This window comes from Rhincodon typus, chromosome 39, assembly GCF_021869965.1.
Source record: "Rhincodon typus isolate 14 chromosome 39, sRhiTyp1.1, whole genome shotgun sequence".
In the NCBI taxonomy this organism is placed as follows: domain Eukaryota; kingdom Metazoa; phylum Chordata; class Chondrichthyes; order Orectolobiformes; family Rhincodontidae; genus Rhincodon; species Rhincodon typus.
The window spans coordinates 11,389,902-11,414,661 of NC_063370.1; the positions used below are offsets into that span (position 1 = coordinate 11,389,902).

At 42.3% G+C, this 24,760-nt stretch overlaps 2 protein-coding genes across 2 annotated transcripts in view; one reads left to right on the plus strand and one right to left on the minus strand.

The window, feature by feature from the left end:
- Positions 1 to 147: 147 nt before the first annotated feature.
- On the plus strand, positions 148 to 14,020 carry LOC125487321 (heterogeneous nuclear ribonucleoprotein U-like protein 1). The gene is made up of 5 exons (XM_048618429.1): positions 148 to 7,370; positions 7,866 to 8,108; positions 9,419 to 9,555; positions 10,296 to 10,529; positions 11,384 to 14,020. The coding sequence occupies exons 1-5, from the start codon at positions 7,235 to 7,237 to the stop codon at positions 11,495 to 11,497; spliced, it is 864 nt and encodes a 287-aa protein (XP_048474386.1). The 5' UTR covers positions 148 to 7,234; the 3' UTR covers positions 11,498 to 14,020.
- Positions 14,021 to 15,268: 1,248 nt separating this feature from the next.
- LOC109910785 (cytochrome P450 2F3-like) overlaps positions 15,269 to 24,760 on the minus strand; it is a 35,322-nt gene continuing 25,830 nt past the window's right edge. Inside the window, exons 7-9 of the mRNA XM_020510027.2 lie at positions 20,200 to 20,387; positions 19,260 to 19,401; positions 15,269 to 17,100 (exon numbers count right to left, since the gene is read on the minus strand). Coding sequence (XP_020365616.2) covers positions 16,910 to 17,100; positions 19,260 to 19,401; positions 20,200 to 20,387 — 521 coding nt within the window. The 3' untranslated portion in view covers positions 15,269 to 16,909. The remainder of the gene's footprint in view (positions 17,101 to 19,259; positions 19,402 to 20,199; positions 20,388 to 24,760) is intronic.

Below are 24,760 nucleotides of genomic sequence, written 5' to 3' on the forward strand. Positions count from 1 at the left end.
AAAGTTGAACTTTGTTTCATTGCTTGGGATCAAATGAAAATAGCCATCTCTCGTAAAGAACCAAAATACAACATGAAATGTAATGATGTTGCTGCTTAAAAGTAAAACACCAGTGGTGAGTAAGTGACTGATCTCCATTGTTACTAAGTAAAACAAAATGCTTTAAAAAGTAAATATAGTAATTGGAACTTTGTTTTGTTAAATAATTGATGTTCAGGTAAGTTATGACTAACTATTATTGACTTTCCAGGGCCTCCAGGATGGGCAAGGTAAGTACAGGTCTAAAGGGCATCTTTGGGTCAGGATAACTGTAAGTACCATCGGTAAGTAGTTGTATGTTGTCTTGTCCGGGGCAGATGGTCTAATGAAGAACTGGTAAGTATCAGTGAGTGTAGTCAGGGTCAAGGCAGGAAAAGCTTTGCACTTTCTTGATGGCATTTGTAGAATAGATTGAACTCCTCAGAAGTGCAAAGAATGAAATCCTACTTGTATTTTCAGATGCTAACCTACACGAGAACCTGGTAACCAGTCATCCACCATAGGAACGCAGCAATCACCCTGATACACTTCATCAGTTTATTTAAATTTACAGTTCTGTTAAATTTGAATCAGATTGGCTTTTCCAATGTTTCTTAAAATATTTAAATGATCCTTGGCTGAAACATTCCCCATTCCAATGGAACAGTGACACACACATATAACAATAATGTACATTTATGAATTAGGTAGTTCTACTTAATGCACACTGAAGATTGGCATGTCTAATTTAACATTCCAATGAGTACATTTAAAGGTCTGTACTTTTGTTAAATTTCACGGCCATGTTTGGTGTGCATGTTGCAGTTGGTTTAATGCTGCAAAGGCTTTAGGTCCTGTGTTGCTCCATAATTCCTGTATTCAAAATCTGGAAGTGTCCTTACCTTTAAATGCAGAGCAAGGATTTTATCCTGGCTGAACATCGCAACCTAGGGAACTTTTTTTGAAAACAAAATAGAGCTTAAGTGTAAATAGGAAATCATTTTCCAGGGTTGCAGTGTTCTATACAGAAGATGTTGCGTAACAAAAGAAGGAGTGTTTGCTACACAATATCGTTTTCTACTGAATAGATTACAGCTGTAATGTGCTGTATCACCACTTTGCATGTTTGTAGCACCATAAAATGTGGTGTTGTTAGTTTCCTTGTGAAAAGGCATTGTTATTAGCTTTAAAAGGAGTGAATACTTGACTGTTCACAAGATAATCCCTGGAGATTGGCTGGCATTGTGCACTGTAATATTAAATAGAAAGTTTTTGCAGGCTGTTTAAAAACAAGTTGTATTTCATAAATGTAATAGAATTTGAAAACAGTTTTAGATAATAAACAAAGCAGTGTCGTGGCCTTGCAAAAACCATTAAATAATGCACAGGAGATTTGTTAAAGGTACACAAGATTATATGGCCGGTTTAGGTAAGACAAATAAAGAAAAGCTTTTCCATTAGCTGATGGTACAAGGATGAGGTAACATAGATTTAGACATTTAGGCAAGTGATACAGCAAACGTGAGGCAGAGCTTTTTTACACACCGAGTGCTAATAGCGCGGAACTCGCAATGTGTGTTGTGAAAGGGGAAATAAACGTGCAGGACTATGAGAAGACTCTGGGGAAATGGGGCTGACTGTTTTGTGCTATCATGAGCTGGAATGGACTTGATGCATTGAATGACTGCTTCCTGTGTTGCAATGACTTTGACACTAGATCAGCGCTTCCCAAACTTTTTCTCATGGTAGCCCTATTTCGTCGTTTAATACTTGCTTGATAGGTGAGAACTTTGAGAGCCAGGAGGAGGGCATGTTGGGGGCAATTGGGAAGGGCTATGATAGTGGGGTAGAGGACCTGTGATGGTGGAGGGGTCGGTCTGGAAAGCTGGCAATCTCTGCAGCAGCCATTGCTGCCAGGGAAATTGCAACCCCCATCTTTGGATCCCATCCTCCACTTTGGAAAGTTCTGCTCCAGATGTTTTACAAAGAACATCTAAGAAGAAATGTAGCAGCCCGGTGCAAAGTTAATTATTAAAAGTTTTGCAGCATGGAAAGAGGCCCTTTGGCCCATCTGTGTCCGCACTCATTATCAAACATCTCTAGTCAACTCTAGTCCCACTTTCTAGTATTTGGCCTGAGCCTTTTATAAAATGGCAAGTATTCATGAAAATACTTGTTAAATGTGATGTTTTCCACCTCTATCCCCCGCTTCTAGACAGTAGAAACTTGAATTTAAATAATCTATCCATTGGTTATTGACCTCTCTATTAAGGAAGTTGGAAGATGTGAATGAGACTGAGGGGTAAAGTTGATGGCTGTTGCTTGATATGTAAAATAACTTGACGGTGATGTACCCCAGAACCAGTTCTGCACATTTTGGATTTGGTTATAAGGAGTAGTATAAGACTGATGACTCAAAACTAGGAGGTTTATTATTCAGACTGTAAGAGATTTGAGGTCGGTGCAGGTAGTGCAGTGTAAGGTAACTGATCTTGGCAAGATGACAAAGGATAAGAGCAAACAGGGAACGGAGGTATGCAGTAAATGGACAGACACTGAATTATGTTAATCTGCGGAGGAAGATATGTATTTGAATACAAACAATAAATGATTAAATTATTATAAATTAAGATAGTATTTAGTGTCTAATAAATAGCAAAGAGACAAGAAGGAAGATGTGTCACACAATGGTTTGGCCACATTCGGAGAATGGTGCAAATTTCAGTGCCTCATTTCAAGGTCAGATATTAAAGTCGTGTAGAGGTTTCTCAGGAAGATGCCACAGTGAAGTGAGAGATTAGAAATTTCTTTACGCTGAGGTGTTCGAACTTTGGATTCGGGTGGCTACTGTTGCATTTCTTTTAAAGGGAAATGAGATCAGCATTTGAGGCAGAAGGAAATACAAGAAAATGGGGAGAGAGAATAGGGTCACAGGATTAACTGTAACTGACAGCCAATTGCATCCTTTGCTCACTGTTTCAAAATACAATAATTTCATTTACAACTGGTATACGTATTAATGAAAATTGTTTTCATATTCACCTTTCTGCGTATAGTCAGGTACCTTTTCCTATCAACTAGGATAAGCTATGCCAGGAATATTATTACTCCTCTGTTCTCAACTTGCCCATCACCATGTTATTAACATCTGTCTTTACTTCTGTTGCTAGCCTGCTGTCATTACCATTGTGCAATCATTTTCCCTGTGCAGTATGCAGATATTTTGTTTCATGCAAAATATATGCAAATTGTTGCTTTTCCTGAGCAATGCTTCTGAGAGGTACAGTGGTCTCTTTGGCTGTGATGTAGACATGTATTTATCAATGTTCAACATAACGCACATAGGTTTTGCTGCTCCAACATTCAATAAGATCGTGGCGCATCTGATTGTGTTCCGAATTCCACATTCCTCTCTAACCCTATGACCTTTAATTCCCTTGCCTAACACGAATCTTTCTTCCTCCACCTTAAAAGAAAAAAATCCGGTGAGCCTGCCTTCTGAGGCAAAGTTCCAAAGAGAAACAAATTTTTTATCTCTGTCCCAAAAGGTCACTCCTAATTCTAAAACAGCCTGCCTCTTGTTCTGCACTCTGTTTTCATTGATTATAAGGCTGGATTTTCAGCAATTAGGTTGTAGTAAATAAGACCAACACTTTCAAATAAGAAGACAATACAGTTGTATTGTGAAAGTTCCTGTTAAGGTTAGGAATTGTAATCTGTAACAGGAATGAGGGACACAGTATCTGGTATTGTGTTACAACAACAATTTTATTAAATATAGTGATAATAATAATACTATTAAAAATAATAATTTGTTTAAAAAAGGAAAGGTAACTTTATTGAAAAAGAAAAAACATCTTTCGTGTGAGTGAGAAGAAATGCACCTTTATTACAGCACAAAGAGTAAACCCAAATTCGTCTATCCACATTCCAGAATGCTAAAGTAATCCAAAATTAGCCTATCCATGATAGATCATTAAAATGGTAAACCAACCCTTGCTACATAAATTACCAGGTCTCTGGATAGCCTTACATGGTATGATTCTCTGTTCAGCTGTTCTCATCAGTTGCTCATTGTTGTAGTGTGTATTTCTGGCTCCATTCCAGTTTTTTGAGGCTTTGACCTGAGTTTGCCCAAATAAAAGGTCTGAACAAACCATGAATTGGTATTTCTCTCAGATTGGGAAAAATCTGCACACTTACCAGAACTCAGATTGTTGACCATTCTTGATGATGTCACTCATCTATCTAGTGTCCATCATAGAATCCCTACAGTGTGGAAACAAGGCCTTTGGCCCAACAAGTCCACACCAATCCTCCGAAGAGCATCCCACCCAGACCTATTTCCCCACCCTTTCCCTGTAACACTGCATTTCCCTTGGCTAACACATCTAATCTACACATCCCTGAACACTATGGTGCAATATAGCATGGCCAATCCACCTAGCCTGCACATCTTTGGACTGTGGGAGGAAACTAGACCACCCAGAGGAAACCCACGCAGACGCGGGGAGAATGTGCAAACTCCATGTAGACAGTTGCCTGAGGGCGGAATTGAATCCGGGTCCCTGGCGCTGTGAGGGAGCAATGCGAACCACTGAGCGACCGTGTTGCCCTAACCTCCATTTCATCAACCACCCTGTTGACAGGCTAATCATTGTCCCGACGTGTAGGTCATGGGGTCAGTACAGTAAGGACAATTGGAAAAATCAGCTTTTGGGGATAAAAAAGTATCCAATCAATTCAACAACTGTAAATATTATATCCTTGGGAACAGGGCCCAAGTTTATAGTTGAATGTTGCAACAGGATTGCACAATTGGTTAATTTTGACTTTTACAAAGTATAAATTCAGTTCGAGTTTACTTGAAAATCAAAAGTTAAGCAGAAATTAGATATAAAAGATAAAATTGTAAAAATTGATGATTCTTGCTGTAGGCCTACAGTTCATTGGAATGTTCACACCAAAATATCTCTGATGGCATCTCACTGAATTTGATTCCGTGGGAGCATTTCTGATAACTTTAGGGAAAAGGATTGCTGTGTATTGTCACTGAAGGGGCTTGTAGCCTACAGATGGGAAAAAAGTGATTAAAAATAAGAGATTTTGTTGGGAAAATTGGCAAACTGGACAGTGGAAGAATTGCTGGTTAAATCAGTTGGCTGGACAGCTGGTTTGCAATGCAGAGTAATGCTGACAACATGGGTTCAATTCCCACACTAGCTGAAGTTACCAGAAAAGATTCTGCTGTCACTCTCCACCTGAAGAAGGACTGAGGCTCTGAAAGCTTGTGATTGCAAATAAACCTGTTGGACTATAAGCTGGTGTCGTGTGATTTCTGACTTTGTCCACCCCAGTCCAACACTGGTACCTCCACATCGTGACGCACTCCACTCGCTTGAGGTGTAATGACCTTCAGGTTAAACCATTATCCCCCCTCTCACTCTCTGTAATGAGAGAGCAGGCCTGTGGTCCATTAGGACTATGACAACTTTTATTTAAAATAAATATTGCTGTAATGAGTAATCTTCCAGTGAGACTGTGTTTCCCAAAACTTGGAACTACATCTGACATTACTTTTCCTGTTCTAGTGTTCATTATTGTGAGGGGCAAGGAATTATACATTACAAGAAACTACTAATTTCCTTCACTGATCTAAATGAGATGGATTGTTGTACCATCCTGTGGTCTGTTAGATTTTTGGGACATTTAATAAGATAGGAATGAGGTACCTAAAGCAGTCATCAAAGTTCTTGTGCCCTGTTTCTGTATGTAGAAAATAGCCACAGTTAAGAAACAGGAGCATTGATACCACTGTCAAAGTACTGACGCTTGTTAGAAGCAGATTTTTTTTATTCATTCAAGGGATGAGGGCGTCGCTGGCTAGGCAGCATTTATTGCCCGTCCCTAATTGCCCAGAGGGCAGTTAAGAGTCAACCACATTGCTGTGAGTCTGGATTCACATGCAGATCAGACTAGGTAAGGATGGCCATTTCCTTCCCTAAAGGACATTAGTGAACCAGAGGGGTTTTTATGAAAATCGATTCACAGTCATCATTAGATTCTTAATTCCAGATATTTATTGAATTCAAATTCCACCATCTGGGTTCCCAGAGCATTATCTGGGTCTCTGGATTAACAGTCTAGCGATAATACTACTGGGCCATCTCCTCCCAGTGATGAGACTTAATATATTTAAACAAGAATTGTACACAATACAATGAACTAAGCTCATGCCTAAAAATGCAGCAGTGTTGCTTGATTAAATTGGAATTATTTATTTGTCAAATACATTGAGTGGTGGTTAGCCACAGTCAGACCAGTTAATCACTTAAAGCACTGGGGTCTCTGATGAGATTGTTAGTGGGGAATTTGCCAATAATTTCCATTCTGACGGGGTAGTTGTCATGGGTACACAGCCAAGGAGACTGATTTAAGTTGTTACACTGTACACTGTTGAGGAGACTGATTTAAGCAAAGATTTTTAAACACAACACATTGTTTTAAAACCATGCAGTTTCTGCAGTTATTACAGCCACTTCTATCAAACCTATGATTCCTATTTTTTTAATAGTTGATCTTGTATTGTAAATGTAGGAAGTAAAGTAACATCTGTTACATTAATTTGTGAATTGGTGTGATTTGTAAACTTCTAACAGTCAGGTATGGACTACTTGTTTGTGTACTAAATTCTAATTTTAATTAGTTTTCAGGTGGAAATTATTTGGCCTAGAACTGTCTACTTCGTCTATAGGTAGACAGGGTTTGTTGCTTTTGTGATTACTTTTCTGAGGCCCAGAGCATTTGGAGGTTGCTGGAAAAGATGTAGGAATGATAGATAGACATTGTTAGTCCTGGATGCTTCAAATTTTCAGTCATAAGAGCACGTGTGCTGTGACACTTGTGCTGTTGGTTTAGTGTCTGTAAATTGTGGAGCAACATGAGATCTTCCTAAGCCTAACAAATACCTGTCAGATTTATACAACAATGAAACCAGTATGGATACTCCCTAGGTTTTGCGGGTAAGTTTTTTTCTGGAAGGGTATGAGGGAGGTGCCCATCCTGCCAGAACATCGAACTATGAGGGGGAAATCTGTTTATTTCATCGTTTACAGGCCTCAATGTCTGCAAACCAAGCAACAAATAATGAACAATTTTGCCTCTTCTTTGTCACCATTGCTAGACAAATGTTTATGGATCAGCACAGAGACGAAAAATGCGTCCTTTTGAAGGGTTTCAACGCAAGGCTATTGTAATTTGTCCCACGGATGCCGATTTAAAACAACGGACAATAAAGCGCACTGATGAGGAAGGAAAGGATGTTCCTGATCATGCAGTTTTAGAAATGAAAGGTAGGAAACTGGAAACACCCACCCTGTTTAAAACAGTCAGCAGGAAAAAAACGCAGTCAGATAGCTCTCTTCCCTTCTTCATCCTTTGTTATTGTCCCCACATCAAACCCATTTCACCGTCTCTTTCCTCTTACCAGATGTACACACTATAAACCCCAGGTTAGTACACCAAGAATGTTATGGCCATCACCTGATTCTCTGATTTATGTGGTGTCCATAAGTGCGTTGATGGCAACCAGTTACACAATGTCAAGTGATCTGCTTGGAAATTCAGAAGCAGTTTTCTGGTGATCGCAGTATTTTTTTTCTTTAATTTTTTTTTTCCTTGCACCCTACTTTCTCCCAGCGATGAGTGGCATTGGCCCCCTGGCGCAAAGATCCGTCCTGTGGAGGTTCGATCTTTACTTTTGCCAGACCTGGGATCGGCCATTAATATGTCTCTTCTTGTGTTTCTTCTTTTCCTATTCTTTTTTGTTTTGTGCATGTGGCTCTCAGCGAACTTCACTCTGCCTGAAGCCGATGAGTTCCTGGATGACGTCACCTACGTAGAGCTGCAGAAGGAGGAGTCGCTGAAGCTGGTGAGTGAGTACAACGAGGAAGGGAAAAGGGCCGGCCCTCCCCCGGACAAGCGGTTTGACAACCGATCTGGTGGCTTCCGTGGACGTGGAAACTTCAACCGATTTGACAATCGTGGTGGGCAGGTGACACGTGGGTTCACCCGTGGTGGATTCCGACCAGGTAAGTGGCTGGGGCTATTCAGAGAGGTTCCAAGTTTACATCTGTTTTAAATTAGCATCAATGGAGTATTTGTGGCTCCATTTAATAGCTAATGATGAAAAGGTCACATTGTTTAAGATGACATCAGGAGCACTTGTTCACACACAGACTGAATTTTACTCTGGGAGTAGTGGTTCCACCCTGCCTCATGTAAAAGTCAGGGGTGATCCTACTTCCACTTGGCCAGTTTTCCCTACAGGCATTAAATGGCTGTTGGACCATTATAATTGGCTTGAGGTAGGGCATTTGGCCTCCACCAAGAGGAAATCCCACAGTTGTTTAAAGTATTGGCAAAGATCTGTAGCTCGGGTTGTGGATGAGGTTGTTGACTTGCTCGCCGAGCTGGCTTGTTTTTGTTCAGACGTTTCGTTACCATGCTAGGTGACATCATCAATGGAGCCTCCGATGAAGGCTTCCTCAGAGACTCCACTGATGTTGTTACTTAGCATGGTGACGAAACGTCTGAACAAAAAGAAGCAAGCTCGGTGAGCAAGTCAACACCCTCTGGAAATACTACCTCTGAGCTGACAACCACTCAGTGGTTGGGGACAGTGTTGGGAGCAGTTTATTGGCAGCTTTCATGTCACAGCAGCACCTCCAGCAGATGTAGCCTGTCCTGGGACAGCAGTGAGCTTGAGTGGAAGATGTTGAGCATTAGAGCCAAGTGTAAGATGGGAACTCATCTAGACAAGGTGATCGACAGGGTAGAACAAGGTCTATGATTCGAAAAAGAAAGGTGACCTCTGATGGATACAGTGCACCTGTCAAGGAGGCATCCACTCCCACCCCAGCCTCTAGGCCCTTGTGACTAGACGTTGGCAGCAAGCAATGGTTCTTAAGTAAGGACCTCAGTAGGTCCATGTGTGAGTGGAACACTGAACCTCCCCTGTATTGGTAAAATTGGATAGATATTGAGAACAGCACCAGTGTCATGATAATCACACCTATGTCCCATCCCCCAACTCCACAACCTTCCATACTTCCTCCAGGATGCTTTAAAGTTCAAACCACAACCTGATGGAAATCTGAATGGTTCAGTGGAAGACTTCACAAGTTAATCTGAGATTTTTGATAGGCACTGTTATTAATGGTTATGGAACAAGGCACATGGATAGGTTAGAGACGGAGAATTGAATTATGGAATAAGCTGAATGGCCCACTCCTGCTGTTATGTTCGCCTGTTGTTGGAACATTTTCAGCCTATTGATGCCCAGCATAGATTCAGAACTTGTATGAGTCTCGAATTAAAATCTCTCTGTTGTTAAATTCAGGCTACAATCGTGGAAGTAACACACAGAACCGTTGGACCAACAGCAGCACCAACAACCGTGGTACCTACAATCGTACCCAGAGCTACAACTCAACCCGCACACCCACCTACAACAAAACCAGCTACAATCAGAGTCAGGTAACCATCATTGATAGATAATCAGGCAGAAGGAAGGGTAGATGGAAGTAAGCTGGAATCGGTTGCAGTTGCTTTGTTTATTGGATGTGAGGGTGGGAGTGAGCAACTAGTTTTATGGGATTTATGTTCTTATGCAAAAGCTATATTTATATAGAGTCTTTCATATCTGCAAGGCTGTCCCAAAGTGTTTCAAGCCAATTTTGTTGAAGTGTGGTCACTGTTTTTGTGGATACACCTGACAGTCATTTTGTCCTTGGCAAAGTCATGCACATTATAGGTAAGTGTCTTGGTCATGTTTGTGGAAGGATAAGTGTTTACGAGCACTCCTTCCTTGCTCTTTTGAACTGATGTCCATGGCACTAACCAGTGTTTCTCAGATGCAGCTCCAACAATGCAACCCTCTCTCATATTCCTTGGCATTCCTTATCCATAGATGGTCATGAACCCATGACCTTCTAACTTTGTGATGTGTGCACAGCCACTGAGTCATGTTTACTTGTGTTTGGATTCTTCAATTAATTTTCAACCTAGTGCTTCTTAGTTTGTCTGGATCCTTGTTGGCATCGGTGGGGCTAGTGCTGACACTCTTTGATTAATCTTACCTCCGAAGCCCACTTTATTGGATTTGCTACGGAACAATTAAATCAAGAAAACTGCAGATGAAAGGTTATCCTGTTTACCCATTCTGAGCTTAATTACCAAATCTGTAATAAATTTGCCATGTTTTATTTCGATTTCAGCCAGCACCAGCACCTGCACCAGCACCTGCACCTGCACCTGCGCCTGCGCCAGCAGCACCAACGACAGCACCGACAACGTACGCTCAGAGTTACAGTCAGGGCTACAATCAAGCATACACTCCTAATTACAGCTACGGAAACTACAGCAGCTACGGGAGCTATAACCAAGGCTACACTCAGCCACAGACAGCAACGCAACCTTACACCCAACAGTACCCCAACCAGTACCAGCAGGTGATTTTTCATAGACTCAAAATGTTGGAATGCATGTTCTAAATCTCTCTTAGCGTCAGGAATCAGGCACCTACCTGGTCAGAGACAGGTTTACTGGGTTCTGTAGGACAGACGTCGTGTCTTCAAGAGCTGCTAGTTAGTCAGAAACTGGCAACTTCTCTAGTCTCAGCAGTGCCACTGGGACTGGTGGCCACTCTCGGTACTGCAGAAAACCCTGGGAGGAGGCCCAGTCACTGAGTCTCAGGGCAACTAGCTGGGACAGGCTTGCCAGGGATAAGTCAGGTAGGCTCAGGATGAGGTGGGTGAGGAGGGCAAGGGGAGAGAATCTTGCCCACGGGCAATACTAATCATCAGCAGATCCCTTCAGTGAACACAGGCTGTCCAAGCATAAGGCTCCTCTGAGACCACAGGTGGCTGGCAGTGTATACTTGATGACATACCTACAGGAAGGCTGTTCTCAAATGTGTCCCACACAGGACTTAATATGGGAGGGAGAAAGGACTTCCTATTTCCAGCCTTCTCCATTATATAGGGCCCAGTTGTTAAAGGGCAATGAGATAAAAATCTGCCCATGATTACAGCTTGAAATTAAAACTCAACATAATGAGGCAGAACAGAAATAATTTGATGGTGGATGTATTCTAACAAATCATAACATTCAGTCCATGCAAGTTGTTGTATAAAACCAGTTCTTGATCTCACAACAATGCCCACCATTTCATATATCATTTAAGAAAAAGTACATGGACCTATGGTTTTTATAATCACTTGGACTTGTTTTGAAATGTTCGTTGTTTTCAGTGAATCTTGATCTCTGTGAATTTAACATTGCCCGTATTCCCTTTGTTCTCCAGTATGCTCAGCAGTGGAGCCAATATTACCAGAACCAGAGTCAGTGGAACCACTACTACGGGAACTACAGCTATGGGAATTACTCAGGAGGCTCTCAGGGCTCTGGGACACAGTAAAACCCAAATTCTAAAGCTATCGTCACAAAACCAATTTTTTAAAAAAAACACAATTATTCTACTAGCAGTCTGTTGTATTTAAGATTTAAAAGCTGCATCAGGGTGTGAAACACACCAGTTTTCAGTCATTTTATTGTGTCGATATAGTAGTAGTGATTGTAAAATTAAAAAAGTTGCAAAGAAGAAGGAATAAACAGTTTTAAGATTCTGGGATGTTTCGTGTAATGACGCCTTTTTAGATTTTTATGTAACTTTTTACTGTTAATAAGCTGTCGATATTTTGTCGGTAATTAATGACAAAATTTCTTCAAAACAATTAGAACCTTGAATATGTTAACTTTTTTTTATATAATGTATAACTATTCATGTGACTTTGCTTGTGCATTTCTGTTGAGTCTGGTTGAAACGGCTTTTTGTATCTAGGGAAGATTTACAATTGAATGACACACACAGCTTTTTGGTGTTACTGCTCTCAATAACATTGTGTGAAAACTTGTGTTTGTGTGAAATATAATTAAGGGCGCAAGGAATATTTTTGATCTCAATGTTGGGTTTTAGTATTGTACCTATCTTGGGTGACAAGGAACGCTCAGAACTATATCTGGACACGCTTCAGGTCTGGCAACTGTCCTAATTGTAAAAAGCAGGGGTTCAAATGAAGAACTAAACACTCCATATTGTGTACAAACCAAACCAAATCACTTTACAATATCATTCAGGCAGTCAGTTTATTTCACTGCCACTTTGGCTGATGAACTGAAAAAAATTGTCTTCCATCTCCAAAAGCTGACAAGCATATACTGTTAATAAAAACACATCTGCCTATCTCTTAGTTTTTGTTTATGTTTTGTTTTACTTCACTTCCTTCACACAATCTTCATCCCTGAAAGGAGTATGGTATGTATCTGGTTGTATCTGAAGAAGTGGGTGGGGGAAAGACAGGTGACTGCCTTGGTCAATTATCCTTCCTGAGGTGCTGTGCACGAGGAAGGTAAGTGAAGATATTCTAAGACTTGTTGAGACAGCAAATACCCAGTAATTCTGTAATTCAAGCCTTTTGTCACAAGAAGTTGTGATCTCCACTTCTGGAACAAATTGTCTTTATTTGGAATACTCCAAATAAGAAAACAATTTTTGAAAAGCATTGTTTGTTAGCTGGAGGTGAATAACTTGATCCAAATCTAGACATGAAATGCCTACCTAGATAAATTTACTCAGAACTGATTAGGCAGGCAAGATGGGTTGAATGCCTTCTGCTGTATTATTAGGTAATTACGATATTTGATTCAATTGTGTTTACTCCCTGCATGTTACTTGACCACTAAATATTTTCATTTGAAGTTATTCATTATGGGATCACTCATTTCTCTGCACTTGAGGCAGATAAGGATTTATCACAGGGAATCAAATTTTGAACATTCAATTTACCGAATTTTCTCCACTCTCCTGATATCTTGTCACTTGAGTGAATAGCTCAAGTAACTCTTAATAACCTATTTTGGACAGGCATGATGAGATGCAGGAACTCTTGGTTTGGAATAAATATCACAGAGGATTAAAAGTGATCGAATATATACAGAGAGGGTTCCCCAGGTGACTGAGAAAGGTGCCCTCAATGTGTCACTGAACTATACAGGTCTGCTAGGTCCCAGCTTTGGCCCTTGTTAGATGCAGGTTTGGTTTGCTACTTTCACAGCCTAGGTGATAATCTGTGCAATAGATCACATGCCTGTTCAGAAGCTGCTTGATTTTTAGTCCAGAAATTTGCGCATTGAAAATTGGGTGTAATTTCTGAAGAATAAAGTGAGCTAATTAATATAAAAATCCAGCCAAAGGCTGTTTGCTTTGGCAGGGGGAGATATTTTGTGATTTGGCCCTACTGAGACTGAGGCTGTATGGATGATGTTGGAACAGATTTTTAAAATGCTGTTCTGCAATTGCATAACCTGTTGACTTGTTGATGGAATGCAAGAAAAGGCTCATTGGAAATGGCACCAAAGGCAAATGAAATTACAACAGAGGGTGAGGAGGAGGGGAAAAAAACCTCTTAAAAACCTTCAGGAAATTATTGTGTACAAGATAGCGACCTGCACTGTAGTGACCCACAGACTACTGATGGTGTGTTTCATTTCACTTTACAGATAGCTTATAGAGATTGCTTGTCTTGGAAAAGTGCTATTTTTTGTAAATTTCACTAGTTTTGTGTTGTCACTGATCCATATAGGAAAGTGCTTCTCCATTCTGATAGAGGCAAAGGCCAGTTATTACAAGAATATTTGTTAAGTAATCTTAGGAATAACGATCACCAAGATGCCTATGTCCTGCCAGGTTGTCAAGCAAGACTAAATGCTTCATAGCGTGCGAACATTGCTCTCTTTCCCTGTTGATAATCTGCCATTTAACTTTACATTTGGTTAAGTTCAAAAGCTATTACTTTGTGACTTTGTCAGTACTTTGTTACACTGAATAAAACAGAACAATTATGTTTAAGCAAAAAAACATTAAAAATGTATTTTAAACTGATCTGTACATTGTTTGTAATTGGTATTTATCATTTTAAGCAGCTGATCAACTTTATAAGTGGAAGGGGTCAATATGCAACAAAAGAGCAGCTACATAACCCAGCTTTGGAATCCAGATGATCAACCTGGAGGCTTTTTATAAACGTGTTAAATTATTTCTGTTTGTACAATGACAGCTGTTTCTGTAAATGTAGTTGCGTAGACCCTTTGTTAATTAGGATACCTGAAGTTTTCATCCCAGCTTCTTCAAAAGCTGCAATGCATCTAAGATTTCCCAGTATCGCCTTGTTCCTCTGACTTTTTCTCATGCTGACCACATACCTTGGTTTGACAGCAGTTATGGCTGTGTTGGCATACTTTAAAGAGTTGAGACCTCTGCAGAATATTTATCACGTGTTGGCCTATGCTAGAGGAACAGTCAGTATGATAATTGAAAATATGATCACAGCAATGAAGCATTTTGGTGTTATACCTTTCACAACTTCAGGACCCCTCAACAAACTTCATTGTCAACAAATTTCCTTCAAATTTTCCTACTGTATAAGTAAATGTTCATGCACAGTAAAATGCCATAAAGTACAATGAGGAAATTTTCATTCTGGAGCTCAGTTTGAGGGACTTTCAAGAACTTAGGTGCTGAACAAATATGATGTATCCATGAACAAACCTCATCTAAATGACAGCATCTCTGATAAATGCATCATTCTCTCAGTTGTACATTGGAATACCTGCGTAGATATCAGCAATAAGTCTCAGTAGCTGGAATTCTACCCTGTTTCTGGCCAGTATTTTCCCAGACCTATAAATGCTTCATGCTGATGCAAAACCATCAGTCCACAGTGCTAGCCTGTCAGTTGAAGTTTCTCCAGTCTAGGAGTTGAAATCACTAGTTGCTCTTCAATCACTGCCCCATTGTCAACTGCATGTAAACTATAGTTTTAGAGTATTGTAAATTAGCCTTGAAATTTGCAGCTTCCATTACGGTTGTATAAAAATATTGGGGTAATGCTTGAAATGTTCCTAAATTCAAAACTGAAATGTGTTAATCTGGGTTTGTCCCACTACTGAAAAAGCAGCTTGCAGCAGATATCTCATGAATTTCAATCTGCATTTTTATTCGAGTGGCATGTATCGGGAGACTAGCAAGATAGCATTTAACAAAGCTTTTTAAATCCGAGATGATATGAAATGGTTGTCACTTTGCATTTTACTTTACAGTCACAAATAGCACAGAGTCAAGCCATTACACTCAGGCTAAAAGTTGGATTTATTTATGAGCAATATAATTACACAGTGGTGGTAAGACACAATATTTCTAGAGTTCAAATCAAAGAACAAAGTATCATTTTTAGAAAATTGATAACATACATTTCCTCAAAGTAGGCAAAGTACTCACTGAACAGATCCAGCTGCATGAGAAACTGCTGAAGAAGTTGGATCAATTCTGTTATGCCAAAGGAATTATTTCAGGTTGCAAATTTTAATTCTAGAGATACCTTGATGGGTTTGGCATTAGAAATAAACAATTGCTTGATTTACTGACATAAGCTCACGGGAGTGGAGAAGCCTTCCAGAAGCAGTGAAGCTAATTCTATCATGCAAAAAACTTTATAGCATCTTTATTTGCATCACATCCAACCTAACCCATGAAGCTGAAGTAACCCAGTTCCTACTTGCACTTAAATTTACTAGTCACATATTCCTATCTGTTGATCGCTTTCCTAGCAACTGCCTCAAGTTGAATGAACTGTTGTCATTGCAACCTTGATTTTCTGTTTGAAAGTCAAATTGAGCTTCCAACTGCAAATCTATTCCATCTGAAAGACTACATACTTCCAGCTGCATAATGTCTGGGTCTATCCAGCCTATGTACTGCTAAAACTCTCATCAATGCCTTTTTGACCATCATGCTTCCCCCAATTAACTCCATATTCCACCCATTCTAAACCCCAGATTACTGTGTCCTGACCTGGTGCCTTCTGCACTTCTTGCTGGCCAGTTTAGCTTTCAGCTACTCAACACCACAGCTTCATGCTCATGTTCAAATTGTTTTGTGATCTCATTCCCTTCCTTTTTCTATTGCCTCCTCCAGCCCTACAATATCTGTTCCTCTGACAGCAGGCAGCCATTGTATCAAAAATCACATCACCGAGCTTAAAATATCATTGTTTAGTGTGATGATGCACTCCATCCCATGTGATGCCTACCTATTGCAGAAGGTCTGAAGTGTCCTGATGCATACCCTGTACTGCCTTCTCTAAGGATGGCTAGGTGTGGGTGTGGGTGTGGGTGTAACCACAGAAGACAAGCAGGCAGCTGGGTGCAATGACCCCCTCCATGGCTCACTGCCTGCAGCTGGATCTTTGATGTTATACCTCTTTCACCAGTTCCATCATTGTTTCAGGTGATGGGTAGAGTATGCTGCCAGAAATGTTCAGGTCTACGAGTCCTGCTAAGGAAATCTTGTAAGGTAGCAACTGCTTTATTCAGAGAACATTGAATGTGACATAAGAGAAAATTTGTCTTCTGTAATGTTACTCTTCTCACCATGAAAACCTTCAAATAACTTTTCATATCTTTTTCATTCAAGATAACATTTTGACACGTTTAAAGAGTGGAAGTTATTTCAGTGATATTGCTATTAGTTGTGTAGAACCAACTTGTTCATTGTCCTTCAGAGAAGTGAAGCTGTTGCGTTCCTGTCTGGTCCAGTCCAGTGTCACACTAACAAGTTGACTAGAGTGAACAGGTGACTCCAACTGTCCCCATCCTAAAAACAAATTATTTTGAAAAAGCTAGTTTCTTGTACCATAATGTTGTGAGGGTCATTTCGAGCTACTGATCATGTGGCTTTCTTTTCCTCAAAAATGCATCACTCGCTGGCTGTGTCTCATGCTGATTTGCGAGGAACGCAATACAGCTGGTATGGCCGATGTAGGGTTGAGAAACCACTGGACAGCGGGCTGATATCGATGATGTGTGGATCTGCCGGGGATCTCAAGGTGAAGTTCTGCAGCAGGGCTGTGAGGAACAGGAACAGCTGCATCTGAGCTACAGTCTCACCGATGCACATGCGGTTCCCTGTAAGACAAGTAATCCAGGTGTGTAAGGAACTGGCTTCACTATAACAGAGTAATGGAGAGTTACCAAAACATGGACCTACAAGCATATAAATCAGGAGTAGGATCAGGCCATTCATTTTGATTCCCTTACTGATCAAAAATCTAACTCAGCCTGAAAATGCTCAATGACCCAGACTTCACTAGTCTCTTGGGAGGAGTATTCAATGGGCCAATGCCACTCTAAGAGAAAATAATTCTTGATCCCCTTTTAAAAGATCAACCTCGGATTCTTAAACTGTCTCCCCTAGAGCTAGTCTCTTTTGGAGAAACATCTCTCAGTGTTGTGTTATGTCTCAGTTAGTATGTGGTATCCCTTTAAGAGATATGTTCATAATATGATCTCTGTATCAAGGTATGTGACGAGAGGATGTAAAGGTCTCAGACTCCATTGTAATTTAGGCCACTTTGAAGCATTAAATGCTGGTGAAAGTGTACTATACTTTGTAGTTCATCTCAGTTGTCCCTAGTGAGAAGGTTTAGGCCCACATCACTCACCACTCTGAGCACAGGAGTGTTGTCCCCTGATGCAGATCCTACTCTCTACCTCATGTTGGTGGACAATTTGCCCTCCCCATTCCCAACAACCAACTACCAGGCAGGTAATTAACAGCAGAATGTAAACATTTGCCACGGGTGAGTGATGCATGAACTCATCAGCACAGTTTGCCCATTGCTAACTACCCACTGGAGGTTAAAATTCAGGCCCACAGCCTCTGCTTAAATCACTAACTCTGCTTCATAGAACATAGACACGAAAGGCTGAATGACTCCTATTATGGATGTTTTTAAGTCTTCTAAATTAGTACAAAGAGCTTGAATGTAAAATTACAGAATGTGAAGCTCATGTTTTTCAGAGAGATTAAGGGCAGCTGCCTTGTTTTGAATCTTCTTTCATTCTTTCTAAGCTTCAGGTACACTGCCTCAGATATAGGAGCAGGAGGAGACCCTTGAGCCTCTGTGCTAGTGGCTCAGTGGTTAGCACTGCTGCATCATAGCGCCAGAAATCCGGGTTTGATTCCAGCCTCAGGTGACTGTCTGTGTGGAGTTTGCACTTTCTCCCCCAGGTCTGTGTGGGTTTCCTCCGGGTGCTCCGATTTCCTCCCACAGTCCGAAGATGTGCAGGTTAGGTGGATTGGCTGTGCTAAATTGTCCGTAGTGTCTCAAGGTGGGAAGTGCAGGGATAGGGTAGGGGGTGGGTCTGGGTGGGATGCTCTTTGGAGAGGTGGTGTGGACTCGATGGGCTAAATGGCCTGCTTCTACACTGTATGTAGGGATTCTATGATAAATCATGGCCGATCTATGTCTTAACTCCATTCACTCACTTTGGTTAACTTTTTAATACCCTTGCCTAATGAAGTCTGTCCATTTTGAAACTTTCGATTAACCCTCCCAGCCTCAATAGGTTAATAGGGAAGAGGACCCCAGGTTTCCACTACTTAGGAATGTCAGATTTAAAAACAGGAGCGGGCCACTTGGACTTTTGAGCTAACTCCACTATTTAACCAGATCACGACTGATCTGAAAGTGATCTCAGCCCCACTTTCCAACCCTCTACCTATCTCTTTATCAAAAATCTATCCAACTCAGCCTTGAGTAAATTAGAGATCCCCACTCCATACTTTCTGGGAGAGAAAATCCAAACTCTAATGACCCTTTAAGAAAAGACTATTTTCTCCTCATCTTTATTTTGAAAGGGAAACTTCCTATGCTTAAGTGCTATTCCCCACCTTTAAGTCCACTAGCCTCTGAGTGAAGAACTGTTTCCTGCTATGATCCCCTGAATAGTCTGATTGTAATTTTAAGGTTCTGCCCCCTTTGTTCTGAACTCCGTCACCCAAGGAAATAGTTTATTTGTCCTAACAAATCTTTTAACAATCTTAAACGTATTTGAAATTTGAACAAATTTAACAATTTGAAACCTGCAGTTCTAACATATTCTTTCCGTGGCCTTAATCTTGACTTTGGTTTATAAGTTCTTGAAAGGATAAATTTGGCATAAAGTCTCTTCCACTGTTGCACTACTCTTTTTATCATTTCAACATTAAACCATGGGCTTTGGTCCCTTAGCCTTACTTTCACAATTTAAAATAAAACACACAATCGAAATAGTGCCCAAACCTGATGAAAATGGCATGAAAGCTTCATTTTTCTTGAATTGTCCTTTCTCATCCAGAAAACGATCTGGGTTGAATGATTTTGGATTCTCCCAACAACTGGAGTCGTACAAAACAGATGTAAGGAGAGGGATGACAATCATTCCCTAACAAAAATAAACACATGAATTAAAATTAATGTTAATTAAGATCTGTGTTGTTAATGAAGCCAGTGTCATCCTGGATAATGAGGTTTACTCTTAACTGCCCTCTGAAATGGCCTGGGAAGCCATTCAGTTGCGGAGCTATTAGGGATGAACAATAATTGTCAGCCTTGTCAGTGATGTCTGCATTCTGTGAATTAATTTTTTAAAAAATGCAGCAGATTCTTCTGGGCATTGTCTGGGCTTAGCAGTCACCTATCAGAAGTCTCCCAAGCGACCTCCAACAATAAACACAGTCAACAACAAAAACAAAGTTGCTAGAAAAGCTCAGCAGGTCTGGCAGCATCTGTGAAGGGAAAAACAGAATTAACGTTTCGGGTCCGGTGATCCTTCTTCAGAACTGGACCGGAGACGTTAACTCTGTTTTCTCCTTCACAGATGCTGCCAGACCTGCTGAGCTTTTCCAGCAACTTTGTTTTCGTTCCTGATTTACAGCATCCGCAGTTCTTTTGGTTTTTAATAAACACTGTCATCTTCACCTCAAAGGATGAACAAGATTGTGTGACACAAAAGGAAGAACTCTATTTCTCTTTAATGTGCCATGGGTCTCTGGATCTTTTGCACTGAGGATATCCACTGGGTTTGCCACAATGGGCTGGTCCCACTGGATTCTGTAAATGACCCTCACAAGATTCGCCAATCCCTATTTGTTTTACCTCTAAGCAAGAGTGTGCAGATGCAGGTAGCAACAGAAACCAAAGCAGAGTAAAACAAAACAGCTAAATAAATTGGACACGTTACCTTTGGAATTGTGAATCCCTTGAACTCTGTGTCTCTCATCACTGTGTGTGGGAGATTTAATGGGATAATGTTGGAATATCGCTGGACCTCACAGATAGCTGCACTGGTGTAAGGCATCTTCTCTCTATCTTCCATGGTGGGTGTGCGTTCAGACCCGATCACCTCATCAATCTCATTTTGAATCTTTTCTGGAAAAGTACAAATACCATTAACATCAGAAAGGGCTAGAAATGGGACACGATGAAGGATCTTCAGTCAGGGGCAGGGAGCACAGAATGAGACAGCAGAGAAAGACACCAGGCAGAGAGCAGGGGAATGAGGAATTGTAGACAGTGCACAGATGCATAATGGAAGGGATATTGATGGGAGAATGGTTTTCTACTTGGGCGAAAGGAATGGGAGGATGCATCTTTCTAAATATTTTGTCTAACAGGAATCAAACTACCTGAGTCCAGATCTGCAAACAGTCACTTGGGGGAGAAAGTTTGGAAAATGTTTTCTTTGTTATTGTTGTTTTAATTTTTGAATGTGTTGAAAAGTGTGCCTCCTTTGCTACTTGTAAGTGATCTGTGAATGACCCACTTTCTCAAACACACACACATACACCAATCAAATGTACACACAGATGCACACACAAATACATAGTTTTGCACACTCTAGAAACTGCCCCTACCCTTCAGAGACAGAACATTGTGAGCATAATAAGCACATAATAAGCATATCAGCAAATGGAAGTGCATGGAATTAAAGAGGCAGTGGCTGTGTGGATACAAATTTACCAAACAACAGAAAATAGAGAAAAGCAGGGAAGGGTTGTTACTTTCACATCAAAAGTATACACCAATGCCACTGATGTGTCAATATTAATTCCACTACTATATTTGGTCTGTCACAATGGCCTGAATTATGGTATATGAAACATCATTTGAAAGAGATGACAGAAATTTGGAAATGTAGTAAACAGTGGGGAGGATGGTCAGACTTCAGGAGGACACAGACAAAAGGGCGGACACATGACAGAGTGAAGTTAATCCAGGAAAGCATGTGGTGATGAATTTTGGTTGGAAGAACAAGAAGAGGCAATCTGAGCCAAATGGTAGAATTTCAAAGGAACTGCATGAAGAGATGGACATGAGTGGAAGTGACAGTGGCTGAACAAGTGGCTGCTATAAAACATCCAGGATCCATGGGTCTCTAATTAGAAACATGGGATTCAAAAGAAAGAACATTGCTTAGGCTTCAGCTGAAACACTATATCCAATTCTAGGCATCCAAGTTTATATTGCATGCCTGGGCATTATGCCTCTGTTGAATTGAATAAAAACATGATGGATAATATCACCAGGATTCATTCGCCATGGCAATGCCTCAAATAATTAGAGTCAACTTGCCAACAATCAGCATCCTTTACACAAGCAGTATAAATTATTATTCCCTTTGAAATTCAGCATTCTTGCATCTGTCCTGATTAATAAAGCTTTATCAGACTGTATCTTGCTTCAGCAATACTTAAGTCCATACAATCAAGTGACTATTTTGAAACTCTTAGGTAAACATTGAGCTTTGAGCCCATTAATATGGATCAAACAGATAGTTTGGAAGGAGAGTCTAAGAACTGTTGGAGCCAATATTACTGCTTCCTATTTGTTTTAGTATTTTGTTGATGCTATCACAGGGCCAACTATTAGAGGAGAAGTTTACCACAGATCTCGTTTACAGAGAGCCCTTGTTGAAAGTATACTGGAGAGAGATAGTAGGAACTGCAGATGCTGGAAAATCTGAGATAACAAGGTGTAGAGCTGGATGAACACAGCAGGCCAAGCAGCATCAGAGGAGCAGGAAGGCTGACGTTTCGGGCCTAGACCCTTCTTCAGAAATGGGGGAGGGGAAGGGGGTTCTGAAATAAATAGGGAGAGAGGGGGAGGCGGATAGAAGATGGATAGAGGAGAGGATAGGTGGAGAGGAAACAGACAGGTCAAAGAAGCGGGGATGGAGCCAGTAAAGGTGAGTGTAGGTGGGGAGGTAAGGAGGAGACAGGTCAGTCCAAGGAGGACGGGATGAGGTTAGTAGGTAGGAAATGGGGGTATGGCTTGAGGTGGGAGGAGGGGATAGGTGGGAGGAAGAACAAGTTAGGGAGGCGGGGATTGTTTTGGGATGCGGTAGGGGGAGGGGAGATTTTGAAGCTTGTGAGATCCACATTGATACCATTGGGTTGCAGGGTTCCCAAGCGGAATATGAGTTGCTGTTCCTGCAACCTTCGGGTGGCATCGTTGTGGCACTGCAGGAGGTCCAGGATGGACATGTCGTCTGAGGAATGGGAAGTGGAGTTGAAATGGTTCGCGACTGGGAGGTGCAGTTGTTTATTGCAAACCGAGCGTAGGTGTTCTGCAAAGCGGTCCCCAAACTTCCGCTTGGTTTCCCCGATGTAGAGGAGGCCACAACGGGTACAGCGGTATACCACATTGGCAGATGTGCAGGTGAACATCTGCTTGATGTGGAAAGTCTTCTTGGGGCCTGGGATGGGGGTGAGGGAAGAGGTGTGGGGGCAGGTGTAGCACTTCCTGCGGTTGCAGGGAAAAGTGCCAGGTGTGGTGGGGCTGGAGGGAAGTGTGGAGCGGACAAGGGAGTCACGGAGAGAGTGGTCCCTCCGGAAAGCAGATAAGGGTGGGGAGGGAAAAATGTCTTTGGTGGTGGGGTCGGATTGCAGATGGCGGAAGTGTCGGAGGATGATGCGTTGGATCTGGAGGTTGGTGGGGTGGTACGTGAGGACGAGGGGGATTCCTTTTTGGTTGTTATTGCGGGGACGGGAAGTGAGGGATGAGTTGGGGGAAAAGTGGGAGACATGGTCGAGGGTGTTCTTGACCACTGAGGGGGGGAAGTTGCGGTCCTTGAAAAACGAGGACATCTGAGATGTACGGAAGTGGAATGCCTCATCCTGGGAGCAGATGCGGCGGAGGCGAAGGAATTGGGAATAGGGGATGGCATTTTTGCAGGAAGGTGGGTGGGAGGAGGTGTATTCTAGGTAGCTGTGGGAGTCGGTGGGCTTGAAATGGATATCGGTTTCTAGGTGGTTGCCTGAGATGGAAACAGAGAGGTCCAGGAAGGTGAGAGAGGTGTTAGAGATGGTCCAGGTGAACTTAAGGTTGGGGTGGAAGGTGTTGGTGAAGTGGATGAACTGTTCGAGCTCCTTGTGGGAGCACGAGGCGGCGCCGTACAGTCATCAATGTAACGGAGGAAGAGGTGGGGTTTAGGGCCAGTGTAGGTACGGAAGAGGGATTGTTCCACGTAACCTACAAAGAGGCAGGCGTAGCTTGGGCCCATGCGGGTACCCATGGCCACCCCCTTTGTCTGTAGGAAGTGGGAGGAATTGAAAGAGAAGTTGTTGAGGGTGAGGACGAGTTCGGCTAAGCGGATGAGGGTGTCAGTGGAGAGACACTGGTCGGGCCTGTGGGACAGGAAGAAGCGGAGGGCCTTTAGGCCATCTATATGGGGAATGGAGGTGTGTAGGGACTGGACGTCCATGGTAAAGATGAGGTGTTGGGGACCGGGGAATTGGAGGAGGTGGAGGGCTTCAGGGGTGTCACGGACGTAGGTAGGGAGTTCCTGGACCAAGGGGGAGAAAATGGAGTCGAGATAGGTGGAGATAAGTTTGGTGGGGCAGGAGCAGGCGGAGACAATGGGTCGACCAGGGCAGTCAGGTTTGTGGATTTTGGGAAGGAGATAGAAGCGGGCAGTGCGAGGTTGGGGAACGATGAGGTTGGAGGCCGTGGGTGGGAGGTCACCTGAGGTGATGAAGTTGTGGATGGTTTGGGAGATGATGGTTTGGTGCTCGGGGGTGGAGTCATGATCAAGGGGGTGGTAGGAGAAGGTGTCGGAGAGTTGGCATCTGGCCTCAGCGATGTAGAGGTCAGTGCGCCATACTACAACTGCGCCTCCCTTGTCCGCGGGTTTTATGGTGAGGTTGGGATTGGAGCGGAGGGAGCGGAGGGCTGCACGTTCTGTGAGGGAGAGGTTGGAGTGGGTGAGAGGGGTGGAGAGGTTGAGGCGATTGATGTCTCGACGGCAGTTGGAGATGAAGAGGTCGAGGGAGGGTAGGAGGCCTCGGGGTGGTGTCCAGGAGGAGGGGATGTGTTGGAGGTGGGAGAAGGGGTCAGTAGAGGGAGGGTTAGGTTCACGGTTGAAGAAGTAAGCGTGGAGGCGGAAAAACTGCTCAATGTCCAAATGTGAGCGGTATTCGTTGATCTGTGGGTAGAGGGGGACAAAGCTGAGCCCTTTACTGAGGACTGACCGTTCGTCCTCAGTAAGGGGGAGGTCTGGGGGGATGGTGAAGACTCGGCAGAGCTGGGTGTTACAGTCTCTTCTGGAGCTGCTGGCTGTGGAGGCGGTGGGCGGAGCGACGTCGGCGTCGGCTGTGGGTGGAGTTGTGTTGGCGGTGGGCGGGGTTGCGTCGGTGGTGGTGGGCGGAGTTGCGTCGGCGTAGGCTGTGGGCGGGTTTGCATCGGCGTCAGCGGTGGGTGGAGTTGCGTCGGCGGTGGGCGGAGTTGCGTCGGCGTAGGCTGTG